This window comes from Gymnoscopelus microlampas (genome assembly GCF_963454915.1).
Source record: "Gymnoscopelus microlampas genome assembly, chromosome: 4".
Lineage (NCBI taxonomy): Eukaryota > Metazoa > Chordata > Actinopteri > Myctophiformes > Myctophidae > Gymnoscopelus > Gymnoscopelus microlampas.
In genome coordinates this window covers 11,395,334-11,415,170 of record NC_139941.1, presented here as the reverse complement: position 1 = coordinate 11,415,170, position 19,837 = coordinate 11,395,334, and the positions used below count along the sequence as shown (strand labels likewise).

Here is a 19,837-nt window from a genome sequence, read left to right as displayed (position 1 = left end):
CGTGGGCAGTACATTCGGGGGCATGAAGGCCATTGTGGCCGTAGGGCATGTCATTTTTCTAGGGGCACACGGCCAAAGAGAGGGTCAACGACGGCCATCGTGGCTGCCATGAAATTCCTTCCCTGGCCTCAGGTATAAATGGGTTAAGTCATTCTGATAAGATTGCAGATCTGGCTGCATTGGCTATTTCTGCTATTTTCAAAATATACGAGCGTTTACGCGAGAGCATTTTCGGGAGTCGGGACCAACGCGGCGCCACCACTGTAACCTTTTCATGGACAGTGAGGTCTCCAAACCTATGGAGTTATGTACAACCTGGGTTAAGCATAGAATCCCGACGCTCCAAACCTTTGTCCAGCGCAGGTGAATCTTCATGCTGTGGATTTATTTGGGCAGCACGAGTCTCATGGGGAATACATGACTGCTTTATTTTAGTGTAACTCGAACGCGCACTGCTCGGTATGGGTTAAATAAATTAATACAAACGTATCCATTCATGGAGATGTGCTTTGTGTCATGTAGGCTACTAGCCCACTTGACAAATATTGTACCGTTAATACACGAAAGACACTGTTGGGCTTGCAAGTAGGTAGGTGCGTGTACGTGTGCGTGTGTGTGTGTGACTTGACAGGCAGCGAGGCGGGCGGTGGAAACTCTTCTCCATACTTTGGTCGTATTCCGGTTATTCATGTCGTAAAATCGGGGCGTTTTTTTTGGGGGGGGGGTTTTCTGCCTTTATTGATAGAGATAGTAGACTTACAGGAAATGGGGAGAGAGAGATGGGGAGTGACACGCAGCAAGGGTCGTCGGGATCGGGACTCGAACCCGCGACACGCTGTCAGGCTGGCATTGCAGCCTAGGGTGCCTGGACCACCACGCTGCGGCCCAGGCCAAATCAGGGCGTTTTGAGAACAGTTAAGGGCGTTTAAACCAACATTTAAACCAACTTACATTGATTTGGAATTAGTTTTGATGTGCTCAGATGAGATAACAACGCACAAGAAGAATGAAGAAGTAAAGCTTGCCATCTGGTGGCCAACAGTAAAGAACACTACTGTATATTCAAGCATCAAACCCTTATAATAATATTAATAAGTTCTTTACAGAGCAAGAATACAATTACAGAAAAAGTACAACTAATTTAACAATAAAGCAAAAAGAAAAGGAAAAGCGTAAAACAACATTAAAATAAAAGCAAAAAAGGCAAAACAGTGAGGACATGAATAACAACACAGAGATTTCAAAATCAACTAAAAGCAAGAAATAGGTCTTGAGCTGTGCTTTACAGCTATCCACAGAGGCTGCCTGTCTTATATGTAATGGGAGTTTATTCCACGCCGTCGGCCCGTAGAAGCAGAATACTGCTTCACCGTGTTTTTATATGTCATTGTAGGCACTTCGAGCAGGTCAGCACTAGAAGACCTGAGGGGGCGGTTTGGAACATATCTAGGCAGGCAATCATAGAGGTAGGAAGGTGCCAGACCATTTAGAGCTTTATAAATAAGTAAAATACTTTTAAAATCAATTCTGAAATCAACCGGGAGCAAATAGTGAAGCTAGAACTGGAGTTATATGTTCTCTCATCTTAGTTCTAGTTAAAACTCTGGCTGCCCGCATTTTGAACAAGTTGTAATTACGGGGCCAGGCTGCCAGCATGGCTCCGTTTTGATTGAATTCGCATTATTCTGTTTCTTCTGCCGGTTTTGGCAGTTCTGGCTTAACCGTCCATACGCTTTTTACGAAACTTGGCCATATGATAGATGGTCATTAAAAACGATCAAAAAATAAATCTCATAATCTTCGTCAAAATCTCCGTTTCCATGTCTCTCTCTCTCTCTCTCTCTCTCTCTCTCTCTCTCTACCTTCAATCTATTCCATTTCCATCTCCCCCCTCTCTCTCTCTCTCTCTCTCTCTCTCTCTCTCCACCATTCTTCATTCACTGGCCCCGTATTATTGCTGCTTGCAGCTATATTCTGTTGTTTTCTTTGGCAGGCCAGAAAAAAAGTGCATTGCAGTAGTCAAGCCGATAGAAAATAAAAGCGTGGATCAACATTTTTGCGCAATATTTCTAAGATGAAAGAAGGCAATCTTGGTAACATGATTAATGTGTGTATTAAAATTCAATTCAGAATCAATAATAACCCCCAGGTTCTTTACTGTAGTGTTACTTTCTACTGTCAGGTTACCGAGTCTACTTATTATTGATTCTCTCTGCTCAGCGGGTCTGGAGTTAGGGTGGACGCAGGAAACATTGATATGCTCCCACTTTCATTATGAATTATACAAAATAAAACGTTCAGCAACCCTAAATATCAACAATGATAATAATAATAGTGAAGCAGAAAAAGAAAAGAAAATGAACTTGTCTTTGTTTGCTAGGAAGAATAAAATATTGAACAAAGTTTGATGACAGTCAATTAAGTCGACAGTTAAGATAACAGTTTTAAGTCCAATTAATACATGTGTACATTAAAAATATATAAAATCTGAAACCCTTTTCTGCAGTTTTCCTTTGTTTATAACAACAGTAGGTCTGTTATTGAATTAGTCATTTTAACATTGTTTATGTACAGTGAAACACAACTTTTAAAATGTGAAATTAAAATTATTCTCCAAGCTCAATTTATGTGTAAAGTTACAGAGGCAGACCAAATAGAGATGACCAGAAGGGGGTGCTGTAGCTGTAGTTGTCACTCCTTGTCTTTAACGTTTGTCAGCTTTAGAATGATGTCTGATGGCAGCCCCAGTTTGACCAGTTCTTCTTTAATCTGGAAGTGAAAAAACAAACAAAGCTATGTTTTTGATATGTGATAACGGCTATGATATCTTTTGTTTGTTTGTTCCTGTCAAACAAAACGTAATGAGTTATTACATCAGCAAGCCCCTATGAATAATCATGAGTCATGATTTCATTCACCTGTGTGATTCGCATAGCTCTCTCTCTCTCTCTCTCTCTCTCTCTCTCTCTCTCTCTCTCTCTCTCTCTCTCTCTCTCTCTCTCTCTCTTTCTCTTGTATTATCATGTATTTGTTTGGTTACAGTACCTGCGGCAACACAATATTCTCGATGTCTTCTTCGGTTAAAGACGTCTCTGAAGAGAGCCCCATCCTCAGACCAATGACTTCACCTACAGGTCAAATATTCCAGAATTAGAATACAGATGGTATGATATTGTTGATGATGTGGGTAGAACCTTGGGTTACTGTTTTCTTTTCTTGTTTTCTTTGTGAAGCACTTTGTAACACAGTGAGAGGTGCTATATACATAAAGTTTTATTATTATTATAAGCTCTTACAGACAAAAAATATATACAGTGACACACCTTCAAATGCAAAATATTCTATTCACAACTCATCAAATATGTCCGCCTGTTCAAGTGCCCCAGGCATCCCTTTTTGATACCGTGAAAGGCCTCAATAATAAGAATTTGCATTAGAGCCTATGCTATGTGGTATGAGCCTGGACCGCTAGGCCAGCGGGAGCAGAGACTGACACTTTGAACTTACAACATGACAGCATAAAAAAAAGGAGAAAAAAAGATAATTTCACACTTACGAAATCCAGGGTCTGTTTTGGACAGTGGGGTTGTTATGGGTGGAGATGTTGGTGTAGTAGTTGGTGGTGTTGTAGTTGGTGTTGGTATAGTAGTTGGTATTGTAGTAGGTAGAGTAGTTTGTTGTGGTGTAGTAGTTGTAGTTGGTGTAGTAGTGGTGGAGATCATAAAGATACAGATTTATTTTGAGCCTCCTCACAACAGATCTTCACTGATGGAATGTGAAATATGGTACAGTGGTAAACATGTGTGGCTTCACGTACCATTTGAGACACTGACAATGACACAGCGAAGCTCTGAGTCATACTTGGCTGTGCTGTGAAAACAAACACGTTTGAAAAACATGACTTGTTTTACTTTAATAATTTTCATGTGATGTCAGTAAGCTATTAAAATAATGCGACTCTCACAGTAAACTTGATTTAGCCCTCAAAATGATGCACCAAATAGAATTAGAAAACTGCGCTCCTCGGATCGCAGATCTCCGCCAGGCCGGATTACCTACCCAGGGCTAAGTAAGTCATGGGTGGGAAGCTGTATAGAATGACAAAATGCTTTTTTTCCCTTTTATCCCATGATTTTGCAACCCCATTTTTTTCACCCAGTGCCAATTGTCTAAGTAATCCTGGGTGCTGCACTCCCTCTGCCAGCCTAGGGAGAGCCCAGAGCCGAGCTCATGCCTCCTTCAATGCATGAGAGCTAACAAGCCTTCTTATCACCTGACAGGGGGAGTTTCCCTGATTGGACGTAACGCATGGAAGGAACACGTTATTCCAACCAGTTCCTTTCCCCTCCATCAGGCACCCCGGCTGACCAGGGGGAGGCAGTATAGAGACCAGGTTTACTGCATGTTTTTGTGAGGGTACCTACCCTAGGGGACACGAGGACACAAAGTACTGGAGTGCACGTATGACACACAGGCATTTGTAGCTCCAGGCAGCAGTAACAACCAATAGGCAGAACTTGTGCTTAATGACCCCAGGTCATGGAACAGACATAATCATCATGATATCACCACAACCAAAAAGATATTTCCGGGTAGATAACACCAGCAAAGTTGCACTGGAGCAGTATTATTCATTAACCTTATATCTGGAAGAACAACAAACTTATGATATTGTTATTGACTAGTGGAAATATTGTAGTTTAACTAGACAAAGCTAATATGCTGGACACTTTGTTTTATATTGTGAAAATGCCATAGATATCCTACTCAGAAATACCTGTTTGTTTACAAACATTCAAACATTCTTATATGATCTATACAGTAGATGTAATGTTATGTACTACAGTACATAATGATGTACTGTAGCATGTGTCCAAACTATGACTATGTTTGGGGTTGTAGCAGTTGAGATAAAACAACAACATTGCTTTATCATAATGATCTAGATTCATAAACTAAAAACTAAAAACAAACAAAACTACACTAAAAAAACTAAAAACAAAACAAAACAAAAACTAAATATATATGTATTTATATATATATATATATATATATATGGTGATACGTGTTAAGCACTGCCAGGTTTACATAATAAAACAAGTTGCTACTCTCATTATTATTTTTTTTCCCCTTGTAAATTTTATTTACAACCATGGCCACATCCCAAAACAAACTGGTCAGGTCCCTGTAAAAAGTCTAAGCTTATCACCAGAATGAGCCCCCCCCCCCAACTGTTTACTGTACATATTTTACTACTTGTTTATATGACATTTTTGCATATAATTGTAAATTATTGTTTGTCTTTAAATGTTTCTATGAATTGAATACACAGGACCCCAATGGAAACAAGCCGTAAGGCTTTCTTGGGTTTATCCTTTTAGCATCCTTTTGTATGAAACTGTACCTCTGTGCTTTGTTTTGCAGTCTGTTAATAAAGTATTCAATCAATCAATCAAAATACAGATAATGTAACCTTGCTCACCTCAAAGTAGCCTGAGCGACAAAGCAGACAGGGTGATGCTCTCCATCCTCTGACTGCGATGGCGTCCATCTCAGGGTGAACGGTCCCTGTCCTGACCCAGTCAGGTTCATGTTGTGGGGTCCACTGAACCACAGATTAGACACCCTACAAAACCACCAAAGATTGTCTTAATTTACATCTTCACACTTTCAGAAACACTAGGGACACCATAGGGACAACAAAACGGGAACTAAATTACAACAGGTATTTCAAATGTTCAGAAACCCTTTAGACGTGGTACACCAAAAGACAACCCAAAATACATAATTTGGCACATTAGAAATTCAGACACCACATGACAAGAAAAGACATTTCAAATGGCTTCATTTGGTCCATTGGAAGTTGGATGCTGCAAGAACGAATAAAGAAGTTGCCACAAGACCCGATCCAGGGTTATGGTTCAAGGTAGGACATATCATATTGGGCTCAGTGATGACAAAATGAATTCCCAAGTCCTGGGAAGGCAAGGTATTCCTGTTTGGCTGCATAGTAGCCTCCAGTGAAAAGAGATACTGTAGACATGCCTGTCATTAGTGAAACTTGAAAGTTGGCAGTGGAATACTGCTGACACACAAACACACACACACACACACACACACACACACACACACACACACACACACACACACACTGCTCACTGTACTTGAGAATGTCAGTGCTGATGGGAGATTTTGTTAGCGACTGTGTGGAACTCTGAGAAAAATTTGCGTTGGGTGGTTAATGGCTGAGTGGGGAGGCATGCGTTAATCCGACAGACCTTTTCTCCGACTATGTGGCATCCGCGTGTGGTTAGGGTTAGGGTGCGGGTTTGGTTCGGGTTTACTGTTTAATGTCGGAGCACTGCGCTGTGCTCCAGTTTACTGCCATCAAACTAGAGGCCTAAGTCTTGTTGTGTTTTACTCACGTGGAGAGTGTTGCCGTTGTGTTGATGGTGATTTCCAGAGTCTGACCAACAGGGGTGTAGAGCTTTGCTCTGTTAGCCGGGGTCGGAGACAGGAACCTGGGTAGATACTGTCCCTCTGTACAGCTGGCTACTGCTCCATCCACTGGGCACAACGGGGACATTAAGTTACTGTATGTCAGATTATTCATGTTTGATTTTGTCTGGTTATGTATCTATATAATGTATCAATGTATTAGCACCCCATATATGAAAACAGACTGCATGGGTCTATTTTGAACATGAACTGAGGATTTTGTTCCGTACCCTTGACAACAAACTGTAGAGGTATTTTGCTGAGTGCGTTGCTTGTAGTTCTACTGGTCTGAGATCCTCCAGTCTGTGTGAGGGTGAGTGACTGGTTGGGAAAGTCCTCCATATACAACTGGACGGCGTAGGCACCCTCAGTAACGCCAGAGGGGGCAGCATACGACAAAGTGCAAGACTGATGAAAGAGAGAAGGGAAAAGAAAGAAGACACGGCTGGAGAAAAACGGTACAAACAAAAAATATTAATAGTAATACATAACAGTAGTAGTAATAAATAATTGTGCTCGGGTGGCACAGAGGTAAAATGCCTGCACACCACTGCAGAGGTTGGGTTCGAATCGAGCGTCCAGCATCTATACGAACACAATTGGCCCGTGTTCAGGGGAGAGAACCCGGGCGGGGAGGGTGATATCACTGCATGTGTTAATCAGTGTTTCCGTTAGCCGGTATTTACCAGCCATTGACTGATAAAATGTTTAATTGGCCGTTAATTAAAAACATCACCGGCCACCGTGGCCGGCTGGGAAATAATAGGCTATTTTCTCATTTAAGCCTATTATTAGTATTATTATTTGGATAAAGTAGTACAACTATTAAAACCCATCATTTAAAGTTTTTATCATGTTCTGACAATGTCAGTGTGGGTTCCCGAGAGCCTGCTGCTGCTATGCCTCACAGACAGTGTGCTCTGCGCTGCAGTTATAGATCAGCCTATTCTTCGTACGTTGGTGTTGCGCGTTGAAAATACAGCGGAATATCAGACCAACAAGCTCACAATACGTCGCAACACGCCACGTTGTGAGCTTGTATGTCTGTTATTTTCGATATGCAACACAGACATACGGAGATTTACAAATGAAGCTTTACACAGCTGCGTCTGTCTCCTCCTAATCAGTGCTGCGTACGAGTGGTTCGCCCGGGTGTTATGATAAACCCGCCAAAACCCGAACTCGTATGGGTCGTGGATATTATACAAGCAAGCACAGTGACTGTCTGTCTGCAATGGATAAAGTGGTGAAAGTTGGTGACACACATTGCAGGCAAGTAAGGCAAGTAATCAACCTCCCTTGCGCCATCATTCATGTATAACAGTAACAAAACTAAACAAAAGTTGTAGGTTTTGCATATTAAGGTTGAATGAGATGTAAAGCCCAAAACTTATATTAATTTGTTAATACTGTGTGACGTACAGTGTCGCGCAGCAGTTCACTCACGGCCACTTTATTCAGTTATTTTTTGGTAAGCGACATCTCTGCATGATGGAGTAGATTAGATATTATTTAGTTAACTATATAAACAGGAACAGATCGTATCTGTGACAAAGTGGAAAGAAGCGTAGCACTAACGTAACAAGGTGTAATGATCAGTTGGGTGCATGCATCTGCAAACATGCATGTGACGTTAATTATACTATGGCTGATTCTTTGGCCGGTAATATATAATCCTGTCGGTCAAGGTGGCCGGCCCAAAAAATGTCTAGCGGAAACCCTGGTGTTAATACAGGCTAGGGCGGCACCTGTGAGCAAGGGAGTGTTGGGCAGGAGGAGTAGGACCAAGACTCTACGTCCTCCCGGTGGGGGCTTCTCATTGGCATGTGAGCCAGTAGGATACAACAGCAGCAGGCTCTGTACCACCCAAGGTACAGAGCCAAGACAGGGCCTTCTCTGTGGCTGCCCCCTCCCTCTGGAATGCACTCCCCAAACACATCACCCCTACCTTCAAAACCGCCCTGAAAACCCACCTGTTTAGAATAGTAATATAATAATAAAGTTGTAGTTTTTTTGTCGTCTCCCCTGGCCCCCACACATATGTAAAGTGTCTTTGAGTACTTAGAAAAGCACTATATAAATCCCAGATATTATTATTATTATCAAATCCAGATATTATATTAGTGACAACACACAAAAATGTGACGACTAACTTTGTGAGACAAAGGGGTGAAAAGAAGTTTTTAAAAAAGGGGTAAAAAGTAGTTATTAATAAATTCAGTTGTTCATTACAATTAGTATTAGCATTGGAGTCAGCAATATCTGTGTCCTTATATAGAAAATAAATGCATTCAACTCACGGTTGAGATGTTGAGAACAGAAGGTGGAGTGCAGGGGTTACACTCATTTCCTGTACCAACCCTGCATTCAACCCGGTCTCCATCCGGATCAAATGCCAACAAGTTGAAGTTCCTCGCACAGTTAGAAGGGATTCTGAGAGACAAAGATAGAGAGTGTGAAAGAAAAGAAGGAAGGAAAGAAAGAGAAACACAATGAGAGAGTGAGATTCATAATAACAATAGGCAGGCTATAGATGCTATTATTGAGTGTACGAACAAAAGGGAAATGTTCTACGTTACCGTAGTGACGGTATGATGGTGGTCTGAGGAGACCTGTTGGCTTTCCCAGTGTCAGATCTTGTCCTGAGATCCACCAGTGTTACAGCTCTCCAGCTCCCAATGTTATTTACGATGTTACTTATCCAGTTACCACCATCTAATCTGTGGAAGATAAGGTTATAGTTGTGGTTTGGTTTAAAAACTATAAGCCATTACATTGGAGAATGGCGATTTGTGCTGCGCATTGCGTGCAGCACAAATCATTGTCTTTGAATAGACTATCATCTTATATAAACACAATTGACACATGGAATTGAAACTGTCACTTCTGCTGCTTATAGGAAAATTAGAATCACAGAGATTCGTTTAGAATTAGGAATGAGGGGGACCTCTGAATGTTGTGTGACTCTTGCATATTGAAGAGAGAGAGAAAAAAAAACACTCCATGGCCGCATATCTGTAGGCAAGAAGACACTGCGGTAAACATGTTTTTTTTATTTCACAGGATTAATTAAGGAATAAATCTTTGAAATGCCACTTCAATTGTGAGTAGAATAGGAGTCTTTCAGATCGTCTCTGGGATCTTTGCATGCATACGGTGCGCCCGACATTTACTGATTCTTGCTTAACACATTTTCTGACATTTTTAGTCCCAGATTTAGTCCTAATCTCATGCACATCGGTACACACTCTGTATGTGATTAAAACATGTTTGAAAAAATAAATGAATAAAAAACAGCATGTCATAGGACCTTTAACCTCTAAACATGTTATCTTTATAGCCACTTGGCCAGTTCCTCTTATTTTTGTTGACATGGCAGGCCGGAGCTACTGTTTAAAAGATGAGAATCACATTTATAATATTTTTTTGCTGTGTCATGCGTCCCTCTTCACTCACTCCATCTGGAAGGGAGCGTTGCTGTTCAGCAGTCGACTCATGATTCCTTCACGTTGACACCACTCTGTGGCGCTCTGCACCGTGTTCACCTCCAGGGCTGTCTGACTGCCACACGATGACCCGCTACTGCATACCCATGTGCCTGCGCTTGAGCATGCATGAAAGCCTGTCTTATACCGCAGGACCACCTGTAATTATGATAATTATTACCATGATGACATAAACTTTAGATATTACATGATGACTACTCCACTGTTCTGTTTACAGTAAGTTGTTATTACAAAGAAGCAATACATTTAAAAAGTTTCACTTGGCCCGGACTGCTGGCCTAGTGGTCCGGGCACTTAGGCTCTAAAGTAGCCTGACAGCGCATCGCAGGAGTCCCGTTCCCGTCAATCTTTGCTTCATGTCTCTCCACATCTCTCTCTCCCTGTTTCCTGTCAATCTCTACTACACTATAAATAAAGGCAGAAAAGCCCACAAAAATATTTTAAAAAAAGAAAGAAAAATCACACCCAGTGTGAAGTGAGCGGTGCCTTTGATGAGTTCATTTCATTAAGCCACAGTATATGAACTAGAGGAACAATGGTAAATCCCTGTCCATTCATGTCAAGGCTGCACAACAGCGCCACTTGAAGGTAGGTCACCCAGCGGTACTCAGGCGGTACTACTCTACTTGATGTGTGGGCGCAGGTATTCAGGCGGTACTACTCTGTTTGATGTGTGGGCGCTGGTATTCGGACGGTACTTCTCTATTTGATGCGTGGGCGCTGGTATTCAGACGGTACTACTGTCTGTATTTGATGTGCGGGCACTGGTATTCAGACGGTACTACTCTATTTGATGTGTGGGTGCTGGTATTCCGGTATTACTCTATTTTTGCTGATTAGAGTAGTGGTCACCGAGTTATAAACTGCTGTAACACTGCTGTGGTGCCCCATACAGTAGGCTATGTGTGCAATTCAGGTTTATTTAGTTACTTTGAAGTAGCCTATTTTCTATGATTGTATGATTATTATTTTTTTTTTTAAAGATTTGTGTTTGGCTTTTCTGCCTTTATTGATTGTTCAAGTGAAGATAGACAGGAAAGAGGGAGTGAGAGAAACGGGGAGAGACACGCAGCAAATATCGTTGGGAACGATCCCAGATTTTATGAACTTTTAAGTAGTTATACTTAAATGAGTTACTTTTTACTTACTTTAATTACTTTTAAGTATTTTTTATTCTGAATAGTTAATTTTAAGTATTTTAATTCAACTTTGTTACTTTAAAGTATTTGTACTCAGTTAATTGACTTTTAAGTACTTTTACTTAAATGAGTTACCCTTTTATGACGAAATTACTTTTTAGTATTTTTTACTAATTGTAATTACTTAAAGGTATTTTTTTTTTACTAATTTTGATTACCACAACCAGATCGATTACATCTTGGTCAAGAACTTGTGATGGACATTTCCATTAATATTTTTTTTTTTCCACGGACATGGAAAACAAGTGATCAGTAATATTGTGACAAATGCACATTATATTTATTATATTTATCTGCTTGATCTATGGGTGTTATTATGTCTGGTCGATATGTAACATCTGATCTAAGTTTATGCATGTTATTATATAGGCTACGAGTGATATCATGTGACATGAGATATGGACATTTCCTATTCACTTGAGGGGTAATGGGGCTGAGTGCTGCGGGTGATTGGAACATTGGAGCCACCCGACGTTACAAATAGAGGGTGTAACACGGGGGGAGGGGAGATCAAACAAACAACCTGTGTACTAGTGTGAACCGGGGTGTGAATGGGTGAGAAGAGACAAGAGAGGAGCTCCTAGGCGCCAGCGTTACTAGGTCAAGTTAACGTTTTAACTAAAAGTAAGCTGCAGCCAAGAAGCAAGTAATGCCCAGCGGAAGAGGAACGTGCCGTTTCTGCCGTGGGGTTTCAAGCGCTGGATTTATGAATGAACCGCCGGTCACCGAGAGGATTCTGGCGGAGCCGCGGGTGAGATAACTCCATATTACTGTTCCGGTGGATTACAATTAGGGGTGCCCCGAACTTATTATTATTTGGACCGTGTATCAGAAGACGTTTGCGTTTCGTTTTGGATCATTAAGGGACACAATAGACATTCTCGGGTCCGCGGATTGAAGAGGCCGTTTGGACTATAACGAGGGGCTGTTTATTATTGTCACGCAAAGCGAGTGAGCGTCTGTTTGCGGTGTTCTGACGTCATCGTGTATTGTTTATTATTTACGTTTGAACTGCGGTGTTTCTGGACAAAGTGTTGATTGTTAATTTGTTGTTTTGGGTGTTTATTTTGTGTATTAGGGAAAGAGATAGGGACAGACGTCTATTTTAAGAGCCTGCAGTGTACTGTTTATTTGCCATTTGATTTGTGAATTATTATTTTTGTGGCTTAATGATATAAAGTACCTCAGCTAAAATCCTGCCGATCTCGTTGTTTTTCCTTTAGTTAATAATTATCCTTCAGAGTAAAAGGGCGATTGTTACAATATTACCAGACTCGCATAGGCCTAGTCCTAAATGTACTGGACTCCTGATGTGATAGTGTCTACTCTATTCCACTGTAATCTAAATTATTTTGGGGGGAAAGCCTATCTACAAGCTCACAATACATCACAGCATGTTGTGGGCTTGTAGATCAGCAATTTTCTTTTATTTTTAGCCTATAATGACGTGCCCAAAATTGCGATGTCAGGGTTAAAGTGGTTAGCTACACTTCAGAAAATCCAAGACTGGGAAGTTATGATGCGAAGCGTTCAGAGCTAATTCAGGCAGAAAACTCAAAGGAGTGCCAATTCCTGATCAGCTGATCAGTCACATGCTATCTCCATCTGATTGGGTTTTAAACCTCCCTGCTCTCAGCTCATTCTTCTTGCTGCTGCTCTGCCATCTTGTTGCTCTGCTATGCTGCTGCTCTGCTACTCTGCTCAACAAAGTTTTTTTTGTACCCCCCCACTCCCCCCCCCCCCCCCCCCCATGTTTCAATGATTCCCTTATGGGGGTCTATTTCATTCCATTCCCTGTAAAATATAGTTGGCAAATTTATTATAATTGATGCTTACAGGGAATGGAAATGATACAGAGCCGTGACACCAAATATGCTTAAATATTTATGCTCTTTAAATGTATGCTCAATAAATATATTTATTCAATCCAAGAGTTGTCTGACTGAAATCCACTGTGTACCGGCAGGTGGCAGTCCTGAGACGGGCATTAAATGTGGCATGGTCCAACTATATTCCATTTTTGGGATTTCAATAATTGGGTCTTGTCAGTACAGACAGTGCTTCCATCTTACATTGCATGAGCAAAAGGGCCACTTAGCTGCAAAGGTGAATGGGTGCGTATTATACTTCATATGGTTATTACAGTTATAGACAGATGACTTTGTTAATTGAGGACAGGAGGTGACAGGAAGTTCTACCAGCTGAACTAGTTTTTTGTTTGTCAACTTTAATAGCTGTGGTTTCCATGAAGGTGAACAGGTAGTCTATGTTGATAAGAAAGTCTAAGGTATGCTGATAACGATGAGTGACTAATGAAGTAGGTGGCAGGATTGAAAGGAATGCAGTGTCACAATAGTTCGATGCAAAGGTGCCCAAGTTTGCTCAGATGTGAGGAGGAGGTCTGATGGTGAGGCTGTGGATCAAGGGTTTCTATGGATTATGATTGTGGAGGGTTATTATGGTTGTTAATGGTATTATTGGGCACTTTGAAACCCTTTCTCTCAACTGATGTAAATCAGCTTTACTTGTCAGTTCTGCCCTCCTCAACCTTGGTGCTCCTTCTCAACAGATGATGCCATCTGTTTTTGTTCTTATCCTGCACCATTTTTTACTGTGGTCACTCGCATACCGTTGACTTTAATTGTTTCATTGTCTGACACACCTCATACACTCCTCACCTCGTTAATCCATTGTCTTAAACAAATTGTCATTTTCAGGGAATCTTGTATTTTTGTCCTCACATGATGCAATCATGTACAGGCGTCGGGTACCACATACAATACCACAAATCTCCTGCAAAATATTAATGAGCATGTCATCCCGACACTTTATGAGCCACCAAAATTATTCATACAATTTTTTAAAGATTTGATTGTGAATAATTAAAATATGTTATAATGAAAAAGTATAGCCGATATTCTTCCTTAAAAAAGAATGCCAAGTGCCATATGGACATAGACAAGTCTTGCCAACATGTTTGTCCATGTACAGATGTTGATGACCCCTGATCCTTGGTTCTGGTGACTGATATAGTCCTTCTAATGCATGAAGAGACCGTGTTTTTTCAATTACTTTTTTCATTTATTATTTTTTTTTCATTTTCCCCAAAAATTATAGAAAATCAATTGAAAAAGTAATTGAAAAAAAAAAAACACTGTCTCCTGAAGCATTAGAAGGACAATATCAGTCACCAGAACCAAGGACATGTGTTTTAAATTAATCTAACATGGTTAAAATGGAGTTTGGAGTTACAATGGGTTTGTATGGGAAGGAGGCATGTCTGTTAAAATGAATATCATATATCTAAATACTGAATTAAGCAACTTAAAAACTGTGTGGGGGTGCTCACCAAAGCCCCAGTAGACGTTAAAATGACCCCAAACATGTTTGAAAGTGAAATATCCCTGTAAGGGGTGGTTAGATGGGTGGAGAGTAAACACATTCAAGATTTTCAAGTGGCCCCTTATCCACAAAAAGTTTGGGAACCAATGAGTTACATAATAGAACATTCATTTGTATTGTAGAATTTGAACAATTAAGTCACAAAATAAAGACATTTACAGTAGCTTGAAATAACGATAAAACTGATTAAATTAAAGATTTAAGATTAAAGAGTTTGGAGAATTGCAAACTAGATCAATGTTAATCAATAGATTTGTTGCTGAAAAAGACTCCCTGTACCTACCGAGACAGATCCATCTGGGTTTGGGTCCTCTGAGTCAAAGGTTATGACCGTTCCATAAAAGTGGCTCGCCTGAGCTCCACAGAGCAACAGCAACAGGAATGGTGTTGAAAAGAGACACATGATTTGGTGAGTGAGTTTAGTGAGTGAATGTACAGCAAGTAGGTCCCAACACAGACTGTTTATATAGTGTAGCCTGGTATGAGGAAATCTCTGTTGAAGGACAAGAATCACCCTAGCAACAAACTGTTTGTGAGGATGCAAAGCGTGAAATGCCTGAGATGACTAGTCCTCTAGGCTTCATAGAAGATTTGTTTTGTTGGGCTATTTTCAATGTTTATAGTAGGCCTATGGTTTACAGTTCTCATGTGGCCTAGTGCCCTATAGTTGCTTCTCTTAGGCTTATTTTCATAGACCTGGTTGCTTATTTCTCTCACAAAATCTGGTAACACTGGTGCTGGAGAAGTTCAACGTCGCCTGTCTCCCGTCTAAAAATACGGATGTCGGCGTTGCATCGCCTTGACAGACAACTTGTACATCTGTTCTGTCTGGAAGCGAGTCCCTCTATTGCATGATGGATCAGCTGAACTTAATGATCTCATGTGTAATGAGACTAAAGAAGTTTAAAACATTTAACCTCAACCACCAAATAATAGACTAATTGAAATGGAAAGGATATTATATAAGCCTTTTCTACTGAACATTGCTCTCCTTTACATAGGTGAAAAGATTATGTAATCCAGGGCAAGTGGAACGCTGCTATCCAAAAGATTATGGACCAGATCTTATTGATCTACTGAGGGGAAATTCGTCCTTTGGATTAATAGATCCCTATACGTCGGAATGGGGAATGGATCTATTCCTGTGGACCCAGCTTTCATCCACAATGGTAAGACTTATTAGGCTATTGTGTGTGGCGTTCATGTGATCAATATACAGTAGCCTACATAATACCGCGGACACTGGAGGTGAGATAGCCTAGAAAATAAATAAAAAGCGGTGGGATCTGCATCATGTCTATATTATGCATTGGCAACAAGCAATACATCGTTGTCTCCGCCAGGCCGAAAGGCATGGCGAGAGAGTATGTTTTTCCCCCTGTCCGTCCGTCCGTGTGTCCGTCGGTGTGTCTGTGTGTCCGTCGGTGTTTCCGTCCGTCCGTGTGTCCGTCCGTCCTGTCTGCAAGCAGCTAATCTCCACCACCGTTGGCCCGGTCGCTGTAAAACTGTGCACACACACTCCCTGGATGCCACAGCAGAACCTCTGCCCCAGATTTTTCAGATCAGCCTGTCATAGCGCCACCATGAGGCCTACTTTTGAAAACTCAATTTTTTGTATATTACTCCTACACTCCGGCACCATTTTCACATTGGCATATTATAGCGCCACCAGGAGGCCATAATAACCTACCTGACCTGGCGGAGACTTGCGGTCCGAGGAGCACTTTTTCTAGTTTGACATATTTTTGTGTTGACAAATGTTGGGCACATACATATTTTATTTGAGGTTTGGCACTGTTGTAATTGATTTAGCATGAAGAATATAGCATTCTAATCTAATGACATACGCAAGCTTTGATCCCTGGTAAGACAGCCTCTGAGCTGACTTGAGAAAGAGCGGAGCTTCCGCTTAAATCACCGACAATAAAACATTAGTGAATCATACTACTAATGTAGGAATTGTCGTAAATGCCGGTACGATCAAAATATGGGCGTAAATTGCTTAGTGAATCCGGCCCATGTCTCTATAATTGATCACTTGTTCTTCCTTTGATAAATGCTGCTGTAAATGTAACCTGGGGTGGCAAGGAATTTACTTTTACATAATAAATTATGTCCACCGCCTCCTTGAAGTTGTTATATCAAGGCAGCATGTCTATAAATGTGGTTCCCCAAAAACACAGTTAAGACACAGACTGAGGTTTGTGACACAGACACAGGTTTCCCCCAAACACATCGATTTATAAATAATAAAACACAGAAAGGTAAACAGTAAGCAGTAGCACTATGGGCAACGAGGCAGTGTTTATTAGATTCCTATTAAAATCACAAATGTATTTCAGTCCAATAACTCTTAAATCCATAAGTGTTACGTTCCACATAGGTTTGTCTGGGATTCTGCATTCCTCCCCTTGTCTCTCTCCTTCCCTCTGTCACTCACTACAGGTCTCATCAGCTGTCAATCAACCTGTTACCTAGCCCCACCCTCATCCAATCACCACCATCTGCTGTCTATAAAACGCTGGGTCCCACCTTAGCTCAGTCTCTCACCAACATTTCACCTGTTTGTAGCTCTGTCGGTGTAGCCTTGTTTTGTAGCCCTCATATATGTTCCCAGAGCAAAATGTTGTAACTTAGTGTCTGTTCCCCTACCTAATCTACTTTGTATGTGTCTTTCCTGCCTTGGGACAGGAAAGACAGAGGCCTCTATACATAGACACCACGTAGGTTTGTTAAAGTTGTACAGTGCACATTTAAAAAAAACTCTGCTGGTCATTACCGTCACTGCAGGCCGTTCGTTTATTACTGCGTTACCCAGAATTCCATTCGTTTTCACCGGAAGACGGAAGCGTTTCAAAAAGCGTTCTTTTAATTGTTTTATACGATCTGTGGATTGTTTCTCTTAGCCAGTGGAGCTTTAGTTACCGTGAGCTGTGTTTTCTTTTTCTGTTTTTTTTTTTGTTCTTCAAATCATAAAATCTCTTAAAATCAACTTGACAATGTCATATTATACCAGGTTGCTTATTTCTCTCACTAAACATGGCAACGTTTTTAGATCCCATATGGTTGCTTATTTCTCTCACTAAACATGGCAACGTTTTTAGATCCCATATTTTGAGAGGACATTGAGCAACAGGGCCACTTACCATAGGGTTACACTAGTGGCCGAACACAGTATTGTGGGTCGTCTTTAGTTCCCATATTCTGAGAGGACATTGAGCCCTCATTGGCTAATGGACCAGCCAATGAGGAAAAAGTGACACAAAAGTCAGGACTAGCGAGTGTAGATGTAGACCAGGTTATGCAACCTGGTAAAAAGGCTTTAATATCATGTAGCTTCAGGATGACCAAGTTTACAGTTAATGACTGCTATTTATTTCTTGTTAACTAGCTTGGAACTGTGGTACTTTTGTATTATTGTCTCCGCCAGGCCGAAAGGCATGGTGAGAGAGTATGTTTTCCACCCCGTCCGCCCGTCCGTCCGTGTGTCCTTGTGTCCGTGTGTCCGTCCGTCCGTCTGTGACCAGCTAATCTCTGCCACCGTTGTCTTGATCGCAGCGAAACAGTGCACACACACTCTCCCTGGATGCCAATTCAGAACCTTTGCCCCAAATGTTTCTCATGGGCCATTTATAGCGCCACCAGGAGGCTGATTTGTGCAAAACATATTTTTTGACAGTACTCCTACAGATTTTGTCCAAAAATCACGCAAATCGGTACACAGTATCGCTATAGTCATTAAACGAAACGTGTCTTTCAGATTTCTCATATTCCATCCTGATTGGCTAAAAATGTCTTCCAAAGTTTGCAGGAGTGCTCCGTTTTGAACAAAATGCCTCAAATCATGAACACAGCATGCAATTCCCGTGAAATTTTGCACACACATTCTCATTAGGCCAAGGAAGAACTACCATTTGAAATTCTTCAAATCAGCCTCATGGTGGCGCTATAACAGGCCGATTCGTGTTTTTACCTATAATTGCACCGATCTGTGTAAAACTTTGTATGCACACTCCCTAGAGGTCAAGGAAAAATCTGCCTATTTTAGCGCCACCAGGAGGCCGACTTATGTAAAACACATTATTTTATACTACTCCTTCCAATTTTATCCAAATTTCACGCAAATCGGTACACATGATCTCTATAGTCATGTGATCACGACGGATGTGTTTGATTTTTCATATTCCATACTGATTGGCTAAGATTGACATCTAAAGTTTGCATTATTGGCTTGATTTGAACAAAATTCCGCAAATCATGAACGCACCGTCCAATTGCGCTCAAACTTTGCACGCATATTCACACTATGTTGAGGAACACATTTTAACATTGGCCTGTTATAGCGCCACCAACAGGTCTAATTTAGCGAAACACATGTTTTTAACAAAATGCCTCAAATCATGAATGCAGTCGGTGTCCCATTGTCGTGCAAGGCCTAAGAAGAAATGGCACCCTTTTCACGTTGGCCTATTATAGCGCCACCAGGAGGCCACAATAGCCTACCTGACCTGGCGGAGACCTGTGCTCCGAGGAGCACTTTTTCTAGTTCCTATTCCTATTGCTCGGCCTCCGTTATAGCTGGGTGATCTTTGGATGGATGGACAGATGGACAGACGAACGGACGGACGAACTGAGAAGAATATATGGATAAATGAATGATTGATAGATGGATTATTTAACTTTCTTTAGAATTCTTTAGAAAACATACCCTTGAAAAAAGTAATATATCAGAAAAACAAAGGTTTTGTGCACCTGGTCTTTGCCAGACCCATGGGGTCGGCCTACATGAGGCTTTGTCGGTCTGTCCCTTTTTCCTCTTTTCCTACCCAGCCAATCAGATGTCGGCATGACGTCACCTCGAGTATTTAACCACTAGGGGTCTGGCACATCCAGGTCTCCTGGTCTTGTTTAGTCTATACGCCCCGCCCACATTTAGCAAACTATGATATTTACTATAAATGTTTATTACTGCTTGAACTTGTGTGAAAGCCTGTGTGTTAACATCTGGTCACCTTATACCACTAGGAACAGGTAGGCTAGTTTTGGCTGGCTAATTTACAGATGATTCTCCGGAAAGAAAACAACCTGTACTTAGAGCAGTGGTGTTGATCGATGGAGATAGAAGTGCGTTCAGGCTTTCATTTCACCCAAACACTACAGTAGATCTCATTCATTAACACAGAGAGGGTGGATAATAACAGGTTAGGTCATCTGTGATATTTTCCAGCTACA

At 41.1% G+C, this 19,837-nt stretch overlaps 1 protein-coding gene across 1 annotated transcript; it reads right to left on the bottom strand.

Moving 5' to 3' along the window:
• Positions 1–1,061: 1,061 nt before the first annotated feature.
• Positions 1,062–15,024, bottom strand: LOC311043491 (uncharacterized protein). Its single transcript, XM_084054750.1, has 11 exons — positions 14,889–15,024; positions 9,955–10,142; positions 9,078–9,218; positions 8,799–8,931; positions 6,729–6,906; positions 6,426–6,567; positions 5,483–5,626; positions 3,818–3,870; positions 3,557–3,568; positions 3,046–3,128; positions 1,062–2,769 (listed from the first exon to the last, which is right to left on the bottom strand). Exons 1-11 carry the CDS (start codon positions 15,006–15,008, stop codon positions 2,692–2,694), a joined length of 1,272 nt encoding a protein of 423 aa, XP_083910876.1. The 5' UTR covers positions 15,009–15,024; the 3' UTR covers positions 1,062–2,691.
• Positions 15,025–19,837: the final 4,813 nt, after the last annotated feature.